This window comes from Paramisgurnus dabryanus, chromosome 7 (genome assembly GCF_030506205.2).
Source record: "Paramisgurnus dabryanus chromosome 7, PD_genome_1.1, whole genome shotgun sequence".
Taxonomy (NCBI): domain Eukaryota; kingdom Metazoa; phylum Chordata; class Actinopteri; order Cypriniformes; family Cobitidae; genus Paramisgurnus; species Paramisgurnus dabryanus.
The window spans coordinates 36,397,442-36,420,885 of NC_133343.1; the positions used below are offsets into that span (position 1 = coordinate 36,397,442).

The following is a 23,444-nucleotide window of genomic DNA, read 5'->3' on the forward strand; positions in this document are numbered from 1 at the left end:
TTACATTAAATATATGCATTTACAAACACATGTTTCGGTAATGAGAACTAAATAGTTGTCTAGGTACTATGACAAACAAAATTTCAACTTTAATCTGGAGAGAAAAAAAATAAGAACTGCTTACCTGGTAGCCATCTTGAGTGTCACAGTCAATTATGTCCCTTCCAACTATTTTTTTTTGAAAATGTTAGTTCCTTGAGGGCTTAAACAATGTTTGAAAATTGTTGCGGAGGATGAGAAAATTGGTCTTGGACACATTTATATTCCTTATTATTGTCTCTACATTTACCAATAATCACCAAATTCCACATGTTTCTTAACTGTAAATGTTTAACATGCACTGATGCTTTATATTTTTTCGATTTTTCAATTATAAATATTTTCATGTCAAAGAACCCAAATCCAGTCATGGACACGTTGTGGTAATGAAAATTGTCCCCTTAAATGTGGAAAAAACAACTAAATTGGTTTTATGATGTCATTTGAAGTCATGGTCAAAATAGTACATGAAGAGATGTTTGTAACTGTATGCTTCTTATTTTGATACTCTTACTTTGCATTTACTTTTTATTTATCAAAATGTTTCATGATGTTCATAAGTCTAATTTCATGAGAATCACCCGCATGGTGGGTGGGTGGTGATGGCGCAGTGGATAAGACACTCGCCTTTGGTGTGAGAGACCCGGGTTCGAATCCACACCATTGTGTCCCTGAGCAAGACACTTAACCCCTAGTTGCTCCAGAGGCGTGTGACCTCTGACATATTCAGCAATTGTAAGTCGCTTTGGATAAAAGCGTCAGCTAAATGAATAAATAAATAAGTATGCGATACGCAGATCGGAAGTGATGCATTTCAGTGTATTTTAATCTAAAACTGTGTGTAAGGTGAATTTTATAAAGCCTTTTTTCGTTTAACATTATCAGTAACACTGGTAAATTGTAATAAATATTATAATTATTATTATATATGTAATATTTACACATTATTTTGAACTCTTTCCACGCCAGCAATTTAAAAAAAGTTGCCAGACAGCGCCAGCTTTCCTTATGATTTTCACAAAAGTTTGATGCCTTCCAGAAACATTCTTCTTTAAATATATAAACATACAATATATCAAATGAAAGAACAGACCCTCTGCTTTCAAAAAACAAAACAAAACATAAGTTTTGTCCTATCTTAATTTGTTCTCTTTTTATCACCTCTAAAAAAAAGGGTAGGTTTCATCGAAAAGACAAAATTTTTAGCTAAAAGGGAAAAATTCAAAGCGATCTTCAAAACAATCACGGAGTTTGAACTGTTTGCCCTAAGGGAAAACTTCTGGGTTTTATCAGTTCAGTAAGAGCGGCACCTGGTGGCTAATAGCCGAAATACGGATTGCCGGAAAAAATAGTTATTGGCAGGAAAGCGTTTTCTTTTAACTCATTCCCCGCCAGCCATTTTTTGAAAAGTTGTCCGCCAGCATTTTTTGTGATTTTCACAAGTTTCACAAAATGCCTTCCAGGAAAATGTTCTTCTAAAAATATAAACATACAAATATATTAAATAAAAGAACAGACACTCTGCTTTCAAACAAACAAAACGGGAAAAAACTTTTCATTATATCTATATTTTTTCTCTGCTTATAAACTCTTAAATATGAGTATTTTTCTTTAAAAAAATTTTTTTTAGCAAAAATCTGAAATAATTGCCTTTTTGTGAAGAAATTTTGTTAGAGATCAGATTCAAAACGATTATCAAAAGATACACAGAGTTTAAAATTAGTAAATAACGTTTTGGCTTCAGTTTTTTCATAAGTTGGGTAAGTGCATCAATGGCGGGAAAAAGTTAATCTTGTCTGAATATATTCTTTCCAAAAATATTGGCGGTCTTTGTCATATATGCTTAGCTGTTTATATTTCATTCATTAGTATTCATATATTTATTCCATAATGAATATTCGTAGATTGAAGGCTCTTGCGCTGGAATAAGATTCTCCCATGTTGGCACGGATTTACGACTAAACTTAAATTCATGATGACTGCCATTAGGGGGCGAACTCCTGCAGTCACGTCCGAATGTCAGATACAGTGGAAAAACGGCTTTCGCTGTGGAGCCGGCTGCTGTCTGGGATGGGTCCAGATGTATTTGAAAGTTTATGCTGTGTTTTGAAGTTTGAAAGCATATGGTCAGAGTTTATACCGAAACATTACGCAGGTTAGAAATGATTAAATAAAGTACTTTATAACAATGGTTCTCAAACTTTTTCAGCGTGCGGCCCCCTTTGTGTATGCCACATTCCTTCACGGCCCCCCAATATAAAATTTATAACAAAAAAAATATTGAAACTCTACTTTTAATTAAGTAAAACATATTGAATGATACAAAGTAGTGCTGTTGGTTAGTAGCCTTATTTTTTTAGGTTTAATTGCACAGAATTCATGATAAATTGTTTTTATTTTATAAAATGTCATAAAACTGGGGCCCCCCCTGGCACCATCTCGCGGCCCCCCTGGGGGCCCCGGACCCCAGTTTGAGAACCACTGCTTTATAACCACATATCTATTACATATAATCCACCCAAATTCCAACAAAACTTGTTCAGTGTAATACAGTCATTTTTTATAAATGTCATTTATTTTTTTTAATCCAGTATAAACAGAGAACCTTGGAGGAAAAAGTAATGTTTCAATAAATGGATCTCTGACAAAGCCAAGAAGTTTAATGGAAAGCACTGGTTTCGAGAAAGTTGGTTATGGTAGACACACCAATACACAAATCTTCAGAGATGAACGACTGCATCACATCCGCAGTCAAAGGTTTTTCAGTTAGTACCTAATGAATTAAGATGGAAATGAATACATCCACATGCAGAGCCACTTTTAAGCTAAGAAACGTCTATTCTTTTAGGTATAAACCGAGACGAGTTCGTAGGAAACTTGTTTGACGTTGTCCACTTAAATATAAATTATCTGGAATATACAAAAAGCATTTACATGTACGCTGTTTTCACTCAGTCGTGGATCGCGTGCCTTTTCAAGCAGTACGTCTACCGATTGCACCTCAATAAATGACAAGCTACTTTACCGCATCGGTCCCACATGGCATTTAAAAAAAAATGCAGAGCCGTAGCCCCTACATAAGTAGAGGTCATACACACACACACACACACAAGCATACACACGCACACTGTATTGCCTTCAAACAATGAATAACAGCATACGACTGTTATAATATGGAATATGGAAGCAATAAACTCCTTACCTACTACAAACCCCGACCTGAAACCAAATTTTGATTTGACTATGACCCCGGCCTCCTGTCTGAACTATCCAGTCCTGGCGTCCAGCACTTAACTAGTTAATGCTAAGAAATATGTATTAAGGCTTTTTTGAGGACCTGAGGATTTTAAAAGACAGAGCACAGGCACACACAAGGCAAAGAGCTAAAGATGCGATACAAAACAACAGAGAAGCAAAGGGTTGATGGGAATCACAATCGAACCGCCCGAAGTTTGCCGCTGACCAGAAAGAAAGAAGGTGACGAAGACAACTTCGATGACGTCAGCCTAGGCTTCGTAGCAGCTTTCGTGGTTGCGTGTCCATTTTCTGTCGTGATTTCAGTGCAAGTATTCCCACGTCGTAAACAGTAAATAGTCCTCGGAGATTCTCAAGGGCCGTCACCATAAATAAGTCCATTTTCGGCCAAATATGTCTTGCTTTAAATGGTTAATGTTCAAACATTCTCTTACAAAACATCGCACGTGACATGCATCTAAAGCGGTTCCTACACACCCGGCGTACAGTACAGTTATAGGAACAAACGGACGCCTCAACGAAACAAAGTAAAAAGCTAGATATGTCGTCCATACAAAAGAAGCACGTGACGTATTTCTCTCACTCGTTTTTTTTAAAAGCTGCTTTGGTAACATCAAATTCAGTCCCATTCGGTTCACCTTCAAACCACACACCCGTTATTTCCATCTCAAGGTTTTTCCTCTGCAATGCGAGTTTCTGAGTCTGTTTTCTCAAAGTCTTCTCTGCGGGAAGAACGTCTGGTCTGCAGTCAGCGGCCTGCGCTGTGTTCTGTCATAAAGATGTTCGAGCTGTGAGGGAGAGAGCTATTGTGCTGAGCGCTGAGAGCGTGGAGACGCTGGACGCCGAGCCGATAGCGTTGGGACCTGAGAGAACCAAACAAAAACAAATGTAAATTGCCAAGACAATCGAGCTTACACTGCAACATCAAAAACAATGCAAATGAGTAGCTCATGTTTAAAGAGACCGTTTACTCAAAAGTGTCTGTCTCTGTGAAATCCAGACGAAATATTTGTAGGATGATTTTATGTAGAAAATAGTAAATAGCCAAAAAATTTTTGGTTTTCACAAATAGGGCCACATTTTATCATTTTCATGTTGGGTATGGGCAGAATGTCTGATCTGTTGTTTACGGTGGCCTCGAGGTGCAAAAATAATTTACAATGGTAAATTACTTATTTACAAGTTTTTTAACAAATGCACAAGTTTTTTAACAAATTTACAAGTTTTTTAATAAATTTACAATGAGTGAATAAATGTACAAGTTTTTTTAACAAATTTACAATGAGTGAACAAATTTACAAGTTTTTAAATTTTTTTTACACGTTTTTAAACAAATTTACAATGAGTGAACAAATGTACAAGTTTTTTAACAAATTGACAATGAGCGAACAAAATTACAAGTTTTAAAACAAATTTACGTTTTTTTTACGAAAAGGGTAGGTACAATACGCTGACGTCATGCATCCGAGCCTACGGTGGGAAGAAACCCGGAAGTATCGCCGTGAATCACATGCTAACTAAAACGATTTAATTTACCTGAAAATAAGGTCCAATATCCCTTTAAGTCCCTTTGGAAGCAATGAAAGGTTATATATTAACACTCTCTTTCCGTTAATAGGATGTACAACTCTCATGAGATTTACGGCGTTACTTCCGGGTTCTCTTTCCACCGGAGGCTCAGATGCGTGATGTCAGCGTATTGTACCTACCCTTTCTGTAATAAACGTAAATTTGTTTTAAAACTTGTAATTTTGTTCGCTCATTGTCAATTTGTTAAAAAACTTGTAAATTTGTTAAAAAAAACGTGTTAATTTGTTCACTCATTCTAAATTTGTTTAAAAACTTGTACTTTTGTTCGCTCATTGTAAATTTGTTTAAACATTTGTAGATTTGTTAAAAAAACTTATAAATTGGTTAAAAAACTTGTAAATTTGTTAAAAAAACGTGTAAATTTGTTAAAAAACTTGTAAATTTGTTTAATCTGTAAATAAGTAATTTACCATTGTAATTTATTTTTGCCTTTCCAGGGCACGGTAGTTGTTTCTATACATGAAAGCAGATAGTGACCAAGGACACCATCATAGTCACCATTCACTTTACATGTATGGAAAGAACTCTGTGATCTGTATTTATAATTCAGATATAGATCAACCCAGTAACTTAGTTTTAGTAAACCATTCTCTGCAAGCATGTGATAAAATAGGTAATTGAAATTTGGCTCCCTTGTGATGTCAGAAGGGGATAATACCGCCCCTTAATCTGCACTATCCAACCATGATTCTGCCATTTAGTGTAGAGATCAGCTCATTTGCATTTTAAAGGACACACCCAAAATGGCCCATTTTTGCTCACATCTACAAAGTGGCAATTTTAACATGTTATAATAAATTATCTATAAAGTATTTTGAGCTAAAACTTTACATAAATACTCTGGGAACACCAAAGATTTATTTTACATCTTAAAAAAAGTGTTGTGAAATGTCCCCTTGTGGCGTTTATCGGCTTTTGCATCTGAGCTTCTCATATTGTAAAGTGTTAAGTTTTAACTTTAAAAGCATATCTTAGTACCTGATATTCTGGGAATGGTGATTTGTCGGCTACTGCTGCCCTCTCCACCTTCTCCGAACGGTTTGATCTGGATGATGTACTCCTCATCTGTGGGAAGTGAGAGCTCCACAGATGTGGTGTTGGTCTCCATGACGCTGGGTCTGCTGAATCTGTTGCGCTTGTACAGGACCTGCACAGTGATTTCAGCAAGATGATTTTTATCTCCCACTTGATTTTAAGTGCACTAATTAGTGGTCGACCGATATGGGTTTGGTAATGGCCAATGATGGTATCTAGATTGCCGTGGATTGCACGAGCAAATTGGATGTGCATAAATAGCTAAAATGAGTCTAAATAAACAATTCACCCAGACAAATAACCAAAGATTTTTTATTGCAATCATCAAGTAATAACTATTATTTTGATTTTAATACCATCAAATGGAAATTACTGTATCACTCCTTTTATTTGTGACATTGGGCAAAGTTTTGGAAAATGACACTGATATCAAATATCATCATGTCTGCAGCTCTTAGCAACTTTTTTGGTGTGCTTGAAAATATTTTGACCCAGCAAGGTTAATTGTAACGCTGTGTTACAACTAACCCCTCAGCACTTACGATATGAAAACCGCTAACGTTAGCGTAATTCTTGACGTTGTTTTAAATAGGCTACACAAGAATGATTTCTTGCTGCCAACAAAATAAATGTGCCTGTCTTATCAAAAATTGTGTGTCAAATGTATTTTTGTTCATATCTTTAATATTGATTGAATAAGGTCACGTCAAAGATTTAAATCATAATGAAATGAATGGCTACAATCAGACTGTGATGCTCAGTATCTCAGAATTAGGTTTTGAAACTTTAGTATGGTTATTACAGACTGGGTCACATATAAAAACATTTTTTTTGTCATAATTGTGCTGCTTTTTCTCACATATTTAGACATTTGTATCCATTTATAATTGAACTATTGTTAGAAAAGGGCTGGATGAATGAATACACTGTGGATACCTGTCTATTATAGACAGATATATAAACAATATCCACTTCAAGTATATAGACACAATAATATTGAAATATTTGCCTGCAAACTTAATTTTTAGCAAGTGTTACAACTAACCCCTGCCTGTTACAATTAACCCCACCTATGGGGTAATTTGTAACGTTTGCACTTCTGTCACTTTTGGTGTAATTGTCCAAGAATGGTAAGTAATAGAAACAAACTTCAAATGTTCATTTGTAGCAGAGATGTGTGTGTTGCTTGTGTTAATATATAATTAATCAAACTCAAATATTTTTTTGAATGAGTGAGCCAAAACCAAAAAGCGTTAAGTTGTGCCCAGCTCTCCCCTACATACTTGTTAGGTAACGCATATCAAAATAGTAATTTAATAATACAATTAGGAAAACATGATAAATACATACTAAATGTTTTTTTTTAATAAATATCATGCTCACCTTATAGCCCATGACCTCAGATTCATTTTCTAGAGGTTTCACCTGTTCCCAGTTGAGAATAATTTTGGAGTTTGAAGTATTCCACATGACTTTTGAAGGAGGTTGGCTGGGTGCTACAAGAAGAAATATAAGATCTTCAATTCCAAACAAGTACAGTTAAACCCTTAAGCATTGAGAAAAATGTTTACTATAAAACAAACAAACATTTTTTTTTTTTACTTACGAGGCTTTTTTGTGGTGACATTGACTGCTGGACTTGGTGGTCCTGTACCCGCAGTGTTATAAGCCCGTACATTGACATAATATGTACTGCTACCCTTCAGTCCTTGAATAATAGCCAGTGTCCGATTTCCCACTGTCCTCAATAGGCTAGCTGTATCTTCTTTCTCATTCTTCTCCCAGTATCTTAACTAAAGACAAAAACAATACTGTGATGAACTGCTGTAGGTTAAAGAAAAAGTTTACCATTAAAATAAAGATTATTTAATGCATTTATCCTCATGTGAACTTTATTTATTTAGTGATAATATGCCACCCTGCCTTTGAAAACAAAGCTAAAGTCATTTTATTGTTTTCTACATAAATAATGTAAAGAACATTCAGTAAAAATATAACCTTGATATCTATAAAACTGACTGACTAAGGTCATGTCAAAGATTGAAATCAATGAAAATTAAACTTTGATGCAGAGTCCAAATACACGCAAAAGGTATTTTGACCGAAATGTCTCACAGATTGCGATATCTGTGTAATCTATAATAGAGTATGAGGCTTCTTAAGCCTCTTGACGCTTTCTTTCTACAGGGTTCCCACACCTTAGTTAACTTTAAATTCAAGGACCTTTCAAGGACTTTCCAGGTCCAATACCCTCAAATTCATGGACTAAATGTAGTGAAACATTTCAAATGAGAGCAAGGTTACATCGCGTTACCTTTTAAGATACATTATTACAGTTCCCTTTTTAGGGAACTCGCACTGCGTCACTGCGGTGACACTTTGGGGACGCCTCCAGGGGTAAGTGTGTCTGAATGTGTATATCAAATTCAACCAATGGTGAGGCTTAACGACAAAGACAGGGTGACGCTGGAGCCAGGAAGTATATCACTATCTGAAATTTCGCCAAAGACGGTGTTACAGGGACGCAGGAAGAATGGCAAGGGAGACGCAGCGTCTCGTTCCCTTCTCAGGGAACAACAGTTACATACGTAAACCGATGTATCAAACAACTATGCAAAAAAGCATTTTGGTATAAATCAAAAACAGAAGATATAAGCATTTAAAGTGAACAATTTAGCAGGTGTGCTTAAAAAGTCTAGAATTTTTATGTTATTATCCTACACTACACAGGGATTAATATGGATTTTTTTCCAGAAAACTTTTTGCATAAAATAGATTCAAGCACTTTCAATGACCTGTATTATCTATGTATGTATATTTTCAAAAACTTCAGAGGGCCTTGAATTTTCCCCCCCAGATTCACAAACCTTTAAGGATTTCAAGGACCAGTGGTGGGAACCCTGTTTCTAGCATATCTTAACTTTAGCTTTTGGTCTGAAATTGGGGTGTTTGCTGTAGTTTTTTTTTTTTAAATAAAGTGCGTCAGTATGGAAATGAACCTGTCGCAGGCAAATCATAATGTACAACTGTCAGCTTGACTGATAAATCCTTTCCCCATCTAATGTCTGGATGGTCCAAGCTGAAAGTCAGAGATGGATGAGGATGCAAATCTCATTTGTATTTGTTCCAGAGCTGTTAGCAAAGGACAAAAAGGTCTCGGTGCTTTAAATTTATGATCTGAGCTCGCAGCTAAAAACACATTATGCACTTAGTACATCACACAACACTAGATGGACCTTAGTCACCGATACCAGGCTCTTATAAAAGCACAAACAATAAGATCCATTAAAAAATATATTTGTCAGAAATTCATTTAAAATTTTATCTGACACGAGAATAAGAAAGACAAAGTTCCTTAGACGAAATCGTAAATGCTCTCTCATTCGTAAGTAATGCATGTTTGGCATAGCATAATACCTATTACTGTAGTATATATTATGTATAGTGTCAACAAAATGCACATTGAACATATGCAATATGGTATACAGTAAATCCAGGGTTCCCACTCTAAATGCAAAAATTTCCTGACTTTTACTAACTAAAAAACTGAATTTACATGACCTATGTCCGGGGTGTTCATAAGACTGACATGTCACCTTCATAATCATGACATGACAACTGTCATTAAGTGTCATTTGTTCAATTATGACACCTTTATGCAAAGATGACATTGTTTGAATTGTCTTTGTTATGACAACTTGACATAAACCAATACATCATAACTTGTCATAAATCCATCATAAACATGACATAGTAGAATAATGATCAAACTTAAGAAACTACTTAGCTTTATGGGTTAACATTACATTAAACTGTAAAGTAAATGTCATTACGTGTTAATACTATGTCAAATGATATTAAATACCTTAACAAAATGCAACAGACTATATAAGATTATACTTTATGTGTGCACAATGAACTAACGCAGAGCTTGTTCTTCCTTACACAGAGGGATCTGAAGTTTTCTGACATAGAGAAAAAAAAAACATTAATTAATTTAATATAATTAACTTTTTTTCCAGAAATACTGACCCAACACTGCATGGCTTAACCCATTATTGTACTGTTTTCATTTAATTTTGGGGGGAATCGGTCCAAATGCAATAAAATATAATTTTATCAATTTTAATTATTATTATGATTTGATTATTATTGGATAATTGATTTTATTTCTTAAACACATGGAAAAAACATTATGAACTGAAGAATATTCTTTACGCTGTTATAAAATTATTTGACAGAGTATTAACACTTAATGACATTTTAATGAAAAATTATATTTGTACCACTGTAGCTGAGGTCAAGAAAAATATTCAAGACGCTGTTATAAAACTATATGACAGAGTATTAAGACTTCAATTTATATCACTGGTAAAATGTGGTCAGTTACGTTGTCCTGGTAATGTCAATTTGTCATGACATGATGTATTGGTTAATCAATGTCAAGTTGTCATAACAAAGACATCTCAAACAATGTCATATTTGCATTAAAAATTACACTTTTTAAAAAAAATGTGTGACATAAATGTGCATAAAAGCAAGTGGTCATGTCATGATTATGAAGGTGTCATGTCGGTCTTATGAACACCCATTAAAGTAAAGTGTAACCAAATGTAGCTTAAATTTGTGAAATAAATAAACAGTGCCAATAACAAACAGCTGTTTAAATTGTAGTCAGGGAGGCTTGGATCCGGAAATGGTATTTCTTGCATCACAAGTTAACAATCGGATTACATTTTGGTAAATGGAAACTAAAATTTAAAGCAACAAACAAAACCCCTGATATTCTATGACTTTTTTTAATTCCCTGACTTTCAATGTCTGGAAAAAACCTTTTAAAATTCCATGATATTCCAGAAATTCCATGACCCGTGGGAACCCTGTAAATCATATTGTAACATGTTCAGCCTGACTCAGTGAAGCATAAAATCCTGTAACAAAATCAAACAAACATACTGGTAACACTTTAAAATAAGGTTCATTAGTTAACTACATTAGTTAACATGAACTAATAACGAACTGCACTTATACAGCATTTATTAATCGTTGTTAATGTTAATTTCAACAATTACTAATACTTTATTAAAATCTATAAAATCTTTATTTCTATTAACTAACATTAACAAAGATTAATAAATACTGTGACAAATGTTCATGGTTTGTTCATGTTAGTTAATACATTAACTAATGTTAACTAATGAACTAAAGTGTTACCAACATACTTTTTAACAGGATCGGGGTGAATAAAACACATAAGGAGAAAATTTAATAGAGATGCTCAACTTGGGAAAAAAAAAATACAACATATAATACAATACAAAAAAATATGCTAAACGCTTGATGTCATTCTTCTGTCCATAAATATAATTTTAATTTTCTACATTTAAAATAATAGTTTACCTCATAACCCATAACGCGTTTTTTGCTTGTGCTCCAAGGAAGGGCTTTCCATGACACCTCTACATCAAACGCCGAAAGACTTTTGGCTCGGAGTCGGGTAGGTGCTCGTCCGGGCTCTAAAGTGTAAGTAAGAAATCGAGTAAGAAGTTCAATTAGGCCTTTTTCAACATATGTCTCAAAACATCAATTTCTCTCGAAAAACAAGGCCCGGCCATGATTAATAGGTTCTGGCCCAATACACTCCAGTTAACTTGGCTCCTATTAACTTCCTGCTAAATGTTCCACAGCGAAATGTCAAAAGGTGCATTCGACTTTAATTTCTCCGCTACACAAAACCAAACACTGCACTTAATGTAACTGACCCTCCTCAGCAGAATAAATGGTGATCACGGGTCCGAAAGGTCCTTCCCCCTTGTTATTGTAAACCCCCACTTTGACTTGGAAAGGGGAAAAGGGCAAGATGGTCTCGTTTTTGAAGACGTATTTAGAGGCTTCAGGAGAGGGAACAGCCGCCTGCATCCACCCGGTGGCGCCAAAGGGCCTGAAAGCCACGACGTAGCCGAATCCTCCTCCGTTCTGGAGCTCTTCGGGAACAGGCTGCACATAGAGATAAGACACATACAGTCAGGTACAAAATAAAAATCCTGTTCTGTATTTGTCTAATTTATTGTATCATGTTTATTACAAATAACAATTTGAGGAAATGTGTGACGCTCCATATGATAAGATGATATAAAAATATGCCCAAAAAATTGTATGCACTATGCACCACTGAGGTACTAATATAAACAAAGCTCCAACATGCAACATGAAATATTATATACACTGCTACTGTACCATGGCACCACGATAGCACTTTTATAAAATAATGCTTTTTTTCTGTAACCTTAGTTTATACACAAACACCTCAATGTCGTATCTTCTGGCCATGATGAAAACGAAGGTTTATGACTCTCCCGATACCTGTCAGGCATCAGACGTCACATTCCAGCTAATCTCCGGCGTGACGCCGTCTGAGCCAATAGCTGTCACCTCGGCCTCTTCAGCAAAAGCGGGATGCCATCTCCCTGGAAATCGTTTTTGCCAGGTAATGATATCATGGTGGTTTTGTTTGAAGTATCGTCTGGCTCTGACCACGCGGTAATGCGGTGTGGTAACAGTGAGACCACCGGAAAATAGCATCCATTAGTCTGAAACCATGGCGTGCGATCATTTTTTTCATGCTTGCACACACTTGTGCGTTTCGCAATCTGCCGGGAGAGCTTAATGACTAAATGAAAATGTACCTGTAATCAAGCGCTCACTCCAAAGCCTGCTGTGTGAAAACAACAATTTGCCACGGAGAGACCAAAACAAATGGGCTCTGTTCTGAAACCTTTACGTTACTGTCTACATCAGTATTAAGTGATCAAATCGAATTGAAATGCGTGGTATAAATATGGGTCCTTAAGCACAGGACACCCACGATTGATTTGATTAAATGTTTGATAAAAGAGTACGCATGGTTTAAGACAGTGGTTCCCAAACTTTTTCAGTGTGCGGCCCCCCTTGTGTACAGTGCATTTTTTCGCGGCCCCCCGAAATAAAATTTATGACAAAAACAGTTTTAAAATGTAATATTTTAATTAAACCAAACATATAAACTTATACCTAGTAGTGCTGTTGGTTAGTTGGCTTATTATTTGTTAGGTTTAATTACACAGAATTCATGATAAATGAATGTATTTTATAAAATATCATAAAACTAGGGCCCCCCTGGCACCATCTCGCGGCCCCCCTGGGGGCCCCGGCCCCCAGTTTGAAAACCACTGGTTTAAGATGTTTTCAAGAGTAGGTACATTAAAGGGCTGCATATGGGCTTTAGTCTGATGTAATGGACCACTTCCTGGTCCAACGATCTCAAATGCCATAAATAACAAAACAAAAATCATATACAAAAATCATATATAAATACACACTTGTATCACAATGCAAAACTACCAAAAACACACAATCTTAATTTTTTATCTCCATAACAAAATCAAAGAAGACCAGGCATGGATTAATTTTTTACGAATTATTAATATATTGTTGTTGATAATTTTGTGAGCCTGAATACTGCAGTGTACATTTTTATAAAACACAGTTTTATAAAATGTTTGCTTAAATGTGTGATATGAATAAATAGTGTTTAAAGGATGTTTAAATAATATTCTTTATTGAAATGAGTAGGGCTTGGCCATTACCACTTTTTCTTGTCTGATAACGATGTCAATACCACACAACCTTTAGTATCTGTCAAAACCAATCCTGATCCAATACCTTTTCACCCTTTTTATCAATTATGCTGCAAATAACGCATTTGTTAGCCATAAATATGTAAAGTAAACGGGTGAAGTAAACCATAACTTAGAGGCTGTTTACACTTGGCATTAACATGCGTTTTCGTCGATCGGATCACAAGTGGATGACGTTAATGCCAGGTGTAAACGGTGTTCAAAACGTTTTGAACGCGTCCACTTTCGACCACTTACAACCACATCCAGAGGTAGTCGAAACCACTTTCGATCGTATCGCTTTGGAGTTGCGGAACGCAATGTGGTTAAATGTGTTCGAACAGCCACACGCGACCGCCTTCTCTCCACCCATTTATCTAATCTGAGGTATTAAACACAAGTTTTACGTCTTTTTTGACTTCTGGCGTGAACATACGGTGAACAGCGCTATTTTTAGCCTTTCATTGATAAAACTACTGCGGGTGTTCTCCGTAGTTTCGTTTTGAAAGCGTGAAAGTTGCGCGATCCTATTTCATCAATTGCGCTGAAAATTCAGAGAAAGCTCTTACATACACACGTACAAAACTCTGTGCAGCATGTTTACTTGCTAAACAAGCAGCGGACTCCGACATAATATTAGTTTGCGTCCATATAAACTCATAATTACTCCCGCTCGTGTCTGAATGACAGCAGAGAGCCTCGCCCACCCCCTCACAGACCACCCCCTCACAGTATTCAGGACAGAAGTGGTCGAAAGTGGGCAAAAGAGACGGATTTAAATACCAGGTGTAAACGTAATGTGTCTCTCTCGTCCACTTGTGATCCGATCGATGAAAACACATCTTAATACCAAGTGTAAACAGCCCCTTAGAGATGATAAACATAATAAAGTACCTCGGGACAGATCTCATCTATTGCTTATGCTTATCTACGGTTTCTACTTGCCGCGTTTTTCAGCATGTAGCTTATGTCACACTTTTATGGCATGTTGCTCAGTAAGTCCTCTTTACGTCAAGTTGCCATGACAGTTAAGGTCAGTGTTGGTATCTGTCCATTTTCGCCAATATCGGACTAATACCGACACAGAATATCGGATCGGCCCACCCCAAGAAATGAGTGGAGGTTTGGATCTGGAAACAATATTCCTTACGGTTTTAATTTATGGCTTAAATATTTAAATATAATATTTAATAAATATATTTCTTTGACAGTCAAGAAAAAATTTTTGTTTTGTTTATGAAAACGTTCCAGGATTTTCTCCATATAGTGAAATTTAGTGGACCTCAACAGTTTACAGTTTCAATGCAGCTTCAAAGGGCTCTAAACAATCCCAACCGATGCATAAGGGTCTTATCTAGTGAAACGATTATCATTTTCGCCAAAAAAAAAAACAAACTTTAAAAACAACTTCTCATCTTGCACTAGATGTGTGATACGCCAACGTGACCTTACGTATTACATTATCACATCAAAAGGTCGCACATGACCGTTCCAACGTTGTTGTATGTGGAATAATACAAATAAATGTATTTGTGTCTGTTTATTGTTTAAATGGTCCCCAAGTGTGCATTTCACGTATGTAACGTGTGACCTTTCGACGTGATTACGTAATACGTAAAGTCACGCTAGCCTAGTGCAAGATGAGAAGTTGTGGTTATAAAGTACATACTTTTTCTTTTTTTTGCCAAAAATGACAATTGTTTCGCTAGATAAAGACCTTTAATCCTTGTTTGTGATTATTTAGAGCCCTTTAAAGCTGCAATGAAATTTCAATTATTTTTCAGGTGTTTAATCTGTGTGGTTGATCAGCATTTTTATTGGTTTGAAACATGTGATGTCCATTCCAGGGGACACAGAGTCTGAAGGGGTTAAACTGCATTGAAACTGTAAACTGTTGAGGTCCACTAAAGTCCACTATAAAGAGAAAAATCCTTGAATGTTTTTCGTTAAAAAAATCCTTCCGACTGATCTAAAAAGACATAAACATCTTGGATGACATAGGGTGGGTAAATTATCTGGATTTTTTAATAAAAGTGGATTAATTATTTAACAAGCCCATTAGGGCAGCATCAGTGCACACCGGTGCTTCCTAAAAAGTGTAACTGGTGCTTTGCTGGTAAAGAAGACGTGCTATACTACGGTACAATAGGTGATGTTCTGCACTATACAAGCTTTTATCTCAAAGCCAACAATGAAGAACTCTTCAGTTTCGAGCTTTCTTTGACAAACGTCTACCTCGATAGATAATGCGAACGTTTCAGTCGACTCTCAAACCAGAACAAAAGAGCATGTCTCATAAAAGAGAGATACAGAGAGACAGAAAACAATCTGCGAAAAGTTCCACGCAAATTTACGGGAAACTCCATTTAATTATCTCTGCACAACTCCTTGCCGCGTTTGCTGTACGACAGCGGCACTTACTGCAGCTCAGCTCCAGAAGAAAATGAAATGTCATGTGTATCTGCTTTACTGTGATTAATGAAACCTTCGCATGTAGGGAACAATAGCGTCTAGCCGGTCTGTAAAAGGAGACTGTATACAAAGGAGTCACTAAGAGAGAAAAAACACGCATCTTACCTCCCAAGTGATGACTAATTCGGATCGACTGCCACCTCCTCCGCTCACATTGGCTGGAGTGGTCTTGGGAACTGCGGGGAGGAAAGGATTTACTCAGTCTTTCTGTCCGTTTAACACTTAAAATCATGTATAATAACCATAATATGAGACCTCATGCAGATTGCCATATGCAGACCACCGTGTCTCGAGCACTTACGGGTTTCTTTCGTCCGTGCTTTCTTTGATGGTTTGCTGGGCTCCCCTGTGCCCACCGCGTTGCTTGCCAATACTCTGAACTCGTACTCCACCCAGGGATTGAGCTCGATTACTGTAGCCGACAGATGTGAGCCCCTCACTACCTCCGGCACTGGAACAAAACACAACAAAACACACTTGACTGTGAGACGGACCCCCTCGTGTGCATGCACAGACCCCCAGACACCCCACACAAACATGAAACGCACAGAGATAATAAGCTCTGTAGGTAAGAGACAGAAACCTTGCTCATCAATAGCTGCTTTGAAAGCAGAGACAAAATATACACCCTATCACAAACACTATACAATAAAATAAATCAACAGTTAAGCAGTCTATAATTAACAACATTTACTGACAAAGACAAACAAGAGAGCGAGACTGTGTTTTTATATTATTTATCACTGCTTATTTAATTCCACAGTAAACCATGGCTCATTACTCTTAGATTTTCATTTGTGAATTTGTCTGTATAAATATAGCCTAAATATAATCAAATTTACATCGAATTTGAAGTAACCTACGTACTAATATAAAATATTACAATTTAATATGCCACATTAAAAGAATACTGTAGTATACTATAGTATTTGCAGTAGTATAATGTAGTTAAATTCCTAGATACTACAGTATAGTGTTTTTGAACGTCAAAGTTATAAATATTAAACTATTTAAAGCAGAAAATGTACTACTGTTTATCAATACATTATAGCTGATACTGCAGAAAACTGTAGTATGCATTATATACTAGTGTACTAATTAATAGAATAAAGTATACAAATATTTACTACAGTTACTTTAGTATAGTATACAATATACTACAATATTTACTATTCTATATCAATACACTATAGCTTATACAACAGAGTGCTGTACTATACAATATATGTACTGTATATAACAAAGTGTACTCATTAACAATAAAGTATACTACGTTATACATTATAAGTAGTATACTAAAATTTACTACAGCATAGTAAATGCAAAAGTATACTACATTGTTTACTACAGTTTATTTTTTTTATAAATAATTGGTCATGTGTAATATAATATAATATAATATAATATAATATAATATAATATAATATAATATAATATAATATAATATAATATAATATAACATAATATAATCAGCCTGGCCTGATTATTAATGCGTAGTATTTACACATAACTTTAAAAAACAAAAAGCATATTTTTGTACGTTTAAATAGATGCTGAAACGTACAATGTAGACATATTTACAACATTTAAAATGTAACAGTTATTCTTGTTTAATATTGTGTAATTCTCTAAATATCATAATCATTTCATTAGGTTAATGGGTAAACTGTCTTAAAGTCAGAAAATATGACCGTAAACATGTCATTAATATAAGTGAGAAACGCCAATGCCCGCGATTTTAATATTTATGAATAGGAATAACTTGATGTCTGTGAAGCTGTAAATACGTAAATAATTTACGTATTAGTCCTGTCAAAATGTCAATATTATACATTTCAGTGTGTTTTAAACGTAAGTAAAAGTACATAAGTATAATATAATATAATATAATATAATATAATATAATATAATATAATATAATATAAAAAACAAAAAGCATATTTTTTGTACGATTAAATAGATGCTGAAACGTACAATGTAGACATATTTACAACATTTAAAATGTAACAGTTATTCTTGTTTAATATTGTGTAATTCTCTAAATATCATAATCATTTCATTAGGTTAATGGGTAAACTGTCTTAAAGTCAGAAAATATGACCGTAAACATGTCATTAATATAAGTGAGAAACGCCAATGCCCGCGATTTTAATATTTATGAATAGGAATAACTTGATGTCTGTGAAGCTGTAAATACGTAAATAATTTACGTATTAGTCCTGTCAAAACATCAATATTATACATTTCAGTGTGTTTTAAACGTAAGTAAAAGTACATAAGTATAATATATAATATATATTATATAATATATATTATAATGTATAATATAATATAATATAATATAATATAATATAATATAATATAATATAATATAATATAATATAATATAATATAATATAATATAATATAATATAATATATAAATAGTCCTACATAATACATGACATGACATTTTATTAGTGTTTATAAGCTACACAGCATTAAAATACAACTAAAACTGGCTTGTTGCTTTAGGCAAAAACCAGACACTTTAGGCCAAAACCAGTCACTTGCCAATGCCAATTTGGCAAGGTGTAAATAAGCAAAAACAAAATCCTAAGGAACTAAATTACAGACGTGAAATCTCAGCGGATAATAGTGTAGGAAAAGCAGAAGGACGGAACAAATAGAAACTATGGAGCAAATGTTTTGATCAGTGCAGTCTGGTCAGTAGCCCCACCTGTGCTAACAGCTTGCCAACCCAGTGAGAAAGGGGTTCTAGCCTGGATGGTGTAGGCAGTAATTGGACTGTGATTATCAGGACCAGGCCTCCAGGAGAGAGTAGCAGTGGTATCTGTGATTTCTTCCACATGGATGCTGGTAGGGGGACCGGGGGGACCTGAAACAGAACCACCATACAAACCAGACACACAGACACACGACAAAGTCACGTTACGTTTGTAGCATGTACTGTACATAAACAGACACCTAAAGCATGCACATGCAGCTGGTTGTGTATGTGCTAAAGCTCTTTTTGATTACATATAATTTTATATGATAACACGCAAACATTTTTTCAGTTACCTTAATATTTACAGGTACAGTGCTTATACTTTACAATATCAGTGTTTTCATGACATATTAAAAGGGGACATTTCATCAGACTTTTTAAAGATGTAAAATAAATCTTTGGTGTCCCCAGAGCATCTATGTGAAGTTATAGTTCAAAATACCCCACAGATAATTTATTATAACATGTTAAAATTGTTACTTTGTACGTGTGTGTCCTTTAAAATGCAAATGAGCTGATATCTGCACTAAATGTCAATGCTCTGGTTGGATAGTGTAGGGGGTCGGTATTATCCCATTCTGACATCACAAGGGGAGCCAAATTTCAATTAACACTTTTTTCATATGCTTGCAGAGAATGGTTTACCAAAACTAAGTTACTGGGTTGATCTTATTCACATTTTCTAGGTTGATAGAAGCACTGGGGACAAGAGGTCTTCTCGGGTCCAAAGAAATGTACCCGACCTGAATCACTTTATACCCGACGTGCATAAATAATTTTTTAGACCCGACCCAAGACAAACCCAAGACAATTAGACTAGAGTCTGACCCGAACCAGTGGTAATTTTTTTTAACATGAATGTAAATGCACTGACGTGTGCAGTCTGCAGCCCCGCACGCAGCAGTCAGACAGAAAGAAACCCCAGTGGTCTCGCAACCAATTTGGCGAACTGCTCCATTTGCTTTACTGTGTTATCTGACGACGATACCAATGTAATCGCTAAAATGTACATTTAAAAATAGACTGACATGTCTGTCTCAACAAAAATTTACCTCCCGCCAGCCACACGATGTCGCAAGCGCTCTTGGCAAACAAAGGAGAGGTTTGAAAAGGACAATGACGCACACACGCATGAGAGTTTGGGTCTTTGGGTCCATTCGGCAAAAACACATTTATTTTTAATTACCCGAGACCCGATGCCGCTATTATTATACCCGACCCGTGTCCGAGGCACACATGAAACTTTTAGGGTCGGACCTCGGGTTTTCAGATCTAAGTGGACCTGTGAATTATAGCACTTAAACATGGAAAAAGTCAGATTTTCATGATATGTCCCCTTTAATGTCACAATGTGCAAAAATTTGACTTGGCCTTACTCAGTCAATAATAAAGATATCAAGGTTATATTTTCACACAATGTTCTTTATGTACTAAAAAAAATATGTGGGTAGCTGGGGTTTTTCAAATAAAGTCTTATTTATATATAAGTGTGGTGTATCTATAGCTTTCTCACCTCTAACAACCAGGTCAGTTGCAATGGAGCTGCTGTCCACCTTGGTCTGCACAGCACACGTGTATTTCCCAGCATGCCTCAGTTGAATGTTCCGGATCATAATGTCACCTGCCGAGTGCTGCTGGAAAAGAAATAAAAGAATGTAACAAAGATGTGGTTAGAAGTTTTTTTTTTTTGTTATATACAAGTGCATTTGTCTAATTTAAAACAAACCTGAATTGCAAAATATCTTTTATTTTGGTCTAATAACAGGGTGAACTCCATTTTTTTGTTACTCATAATTTGGGAATCCCAGACTTTTCAAACCCTCAGATTATTTATGTCCCTTAAAAAAAAAATTCACTTACTTTTGATAGAAAGAAGCAGGATTATTATAATCTCTATATAGTCGGTATTTGAATTGCTTTAATTGACTTCTTAAGCAAAGTCCAGTAGACAGACTTTACTTTTGCAGGTCTATACTTTTCCCACGTCTTCCCTCTGAAGACAAGCTTTAAGTGCTGCAATTAATACACTTCACTCATGTTAAATCATAGTAATCATATAAAATATTATAAGATTAACGGGTCTTTGCTCTTAAACTAAAGCACGTCCACTTAGAAAGTTCTTTTTGCTGATTTGGTTGCTGATGGGGAACCCAGAGATGGCATACAGTTATGAAATAACAATGAGAAAACCTCATCCCCCATTAAAAGAGAAAAAAATACGATTTAATGAAAAGAGAGAACTTCAAGTGTAAAGATTAATTATGCTTAAGATTAATACAGAATGGGCTGAGCACATCGCATTTGTATTAAAATAAGAGATTTAAAATGCAGCCTCACTTAACTATCATCTCTGTTACAGTAAGTTGATTTTAGGCATTCTTCTTTTATTTTACAAGTAATAGGGAGCTGTTTTGAGACGACATGACCAGTTAAATCTCACTTTATCTCAGTAACCTCCCAATTATCAACAAAAACTTCAAAAATAAATTGTTCTTTGTTAAAAATGATGCATGTTGTGTATAGGGTTCTTCCAGAATGATTTTGACATCCACACTACAAGGTTTCCCTATGAAGAGTTAGTCAGCAAATAAGAACATTGCTTGGCGTGTCTTGAAATATTTAGTAATTGTTTTGCTCTTACTCCTCCGACTTTTTCGAAGTATCCTCCGTGGCTGCCAAAGTGGATGAGCTGCTCGTTGAAGAACCAGGTAAACTTGAGCTCCAGTGAGGGGTCGTAGGACACCTGACAGGGTAGGATGATGCTCTCGCCCACTGTCACATCCAGCGTGGAGGGGGTGCTCGTAATAATCGTCGGTTCTGAAAAAGAACGTGTCAATGCAAAGTGTCAAAATGTGCTGACATTTTGTAATTTTACTGACAAGGGTCCAAAAAAACTGCAAGGGTGCACTTTAGCAAGAAAACATAGTGAGCATACCATTAATTCAAGATGTTTGTATAATGAAATATCCTAGAAAATAATTCAAATGTCTCGCTTTTTAAATTTTGGCCACACCCCACAAAATGTTACATTTACTTATTGCAATTCAAAGAAATGTAAATTGTGTGACATTTATTAGTCATACAAGTTTATTATATAGTAACAAAAACATCATTCATTTTGACAATTTATTATTAATTATTAACTCTTTTCCCGCCATTGACAAATTATCTCATCAATTAAAGGTATAGCGAAGGATTTTCTCGAATTTTAGAAAAGAACTGCCTTCTTCACTTGTTTAAAAATGCAATTGGGCAACACTCCTGATTGACATCTAGGAGGACCAATAGTCTTGATGATCCACCCGGAAAAAAAATCCTCCGCAATACCTTTAAGAGAAAACGCTTCCCTGTCAATAACGAATATTTATGGCAATCCATATTTACGCTATTATCCACTAGGTGGTGCTCTTACCCAACTTACAAAACATTGAAGCATCCACTGATCCAAAAACAGTAAAAACTCTGTGTGTGTTTTGATCATCGTCCTGAATCTGATCTCTAACAATAGTCATTTACAAAAATGCAATTATCTCAGCTTTTTGCTTAAAGGGGACATTTCACAGGGCACTTTTTAAGATGTAAAATAAATCTTTGCTGTCCCCATAATAGGTGTGTGAAGTTTTAGCTCAAAATATTAAATAGATAATTTGTTATAGCATGTTAGCAAAAATGTGCAGTTTTGGGTGTGTCCTTTTAAATGCAAATGAGCTGATCTCTGCACTAAATGGCAGTGCCGTGGTTGGATAGTGCAGATTAAGGGACGGTATTATCCCCTTCTGACATCACAAGGGGAGCCAAATTTCAATGACCAATTTTTTCAAATGCTTGCAGAGAGTTACTGTGTTGATCTTTTTCACATTTTCTAGGTTGATGGAATCACTGGGTTCCCAATTATAGCACTTAAACATGGAAAATGTCAGATTTAATGATATACCCCCTTTAAAATTTGGTATTTTTGAGAAAACCTACTCATATTTGAGAGGTGATAAAAAGAGAACAAATAAAAATAGGATGAAATGTTTTTTATTTGTTTGAAAGCAGATGATCTGTTGTATAGAGGATATATTGTGTGTGTTTATATATTTAAAGCACATTTTTTTACTTTTTAAACTTTAAATTTGAAACTTTTGTAAAAATCAACAAAAATGCTGGCGCTGGCAACTTAAAAAAAAAATGCTGGCAGGGACGGAGTTAATCATTAACATATTAACATATATTATTGAAAGTATTAAAAAAATATTTATTAATCACTTTTAAAAATGATTCCATACAGGTATGTATATGGTTTATTCATAATAAAATTGAATTGTATAATAATAAAAAAACGAATTCAACTGCCTAAATCTTGTACATACCTCAATTAAAATTGGCAAATCAACTCAATTCTCAATAGCATACAACCTTGATATATAAGCAGGCCAAATGAAAGTGAGTGAGCCTCATAACAGATGCTCGACAGCATACAGGAGAATTTTTAAAGGTGGACAGAGAGTTGAATATCCCACGAGCGCTCTCTGAGCTCCACCATGTGTCCTTGTCTGATTTCTGCTAAATCCCTAAAGTTCCATCTGCTCTCCCAGAATGCACTACAACAAAATGAAAAGATAACACACCAGCCCCAGCAGGTTT

The 23,444-nt window shown here is 35.3% G+C and overlaps 1 protein-coding gene across 2 annotated transcripts in view; it reads right to left on the bottom strand.

The window, feature by feature from the left end:
- Positions 1 to 2,516: 2,516 nt before the first annotated feature.
- The window catches only part of cntn4 (contactin 4), a 201,993-nt gene continuing 181,065 nt past the window's right edge, over positions 2,517 to 23,444 (bottom strand). The window contains exons 13-23 of one of the 2 annotated variants that reach the window (XM_065279757.1): positions 21,457 to 21,632; positions 20,329 to 20,446; positions 18,765 to 18,923; positions 16,348 to 16,497; positions 16,152 to 16,222; positions 11,682 to 11,916; positions 11,320 to 11,435; positions 7,526 to 7,712; positions 7,303 to 7,415; positions 5,863 to 6,031; positions 2,517 to 4,157 (exon numbers count right to left, since the gene is read on the bottom strand). In XM_065279757.1, the coding sequence (XP_065135829.1) occupies positions 4,066 to 4,157; positions 5,863 to 6,031; positions 7,303 to 7,415; positions 7,526 to 7,712; positions 11,320 to 11,435; positions 11,682 to 11,916; positions 16,152 to 16,222; positions 16,348 to 16,497; positions 18,765 to 18,923; positions 20,329 to 20,446; positions 21,457 to 21,632 (1,586 nt within the window). In that variant the 3' untranslated portion in view covers positions 2,517 to 4,065. Of the gene's footprint in view, positions 4,158 to 5,862; positions 6,032 to 7,302; positions 7,416 to 7,525; positions 7,713 to 11,319; positions 11,436 to 11,681; positions 11,917 to 16,151; positions 16,223 to 16,347; positions 16,498 to 18,764; positions 18,924 to 20,328; positions 20,450 to 21,456; positions 21,633 to 23,444 lie in introns of both variants that reach the window. The other variant, XM_065279756.2, reaches the window with a different exon arrangement.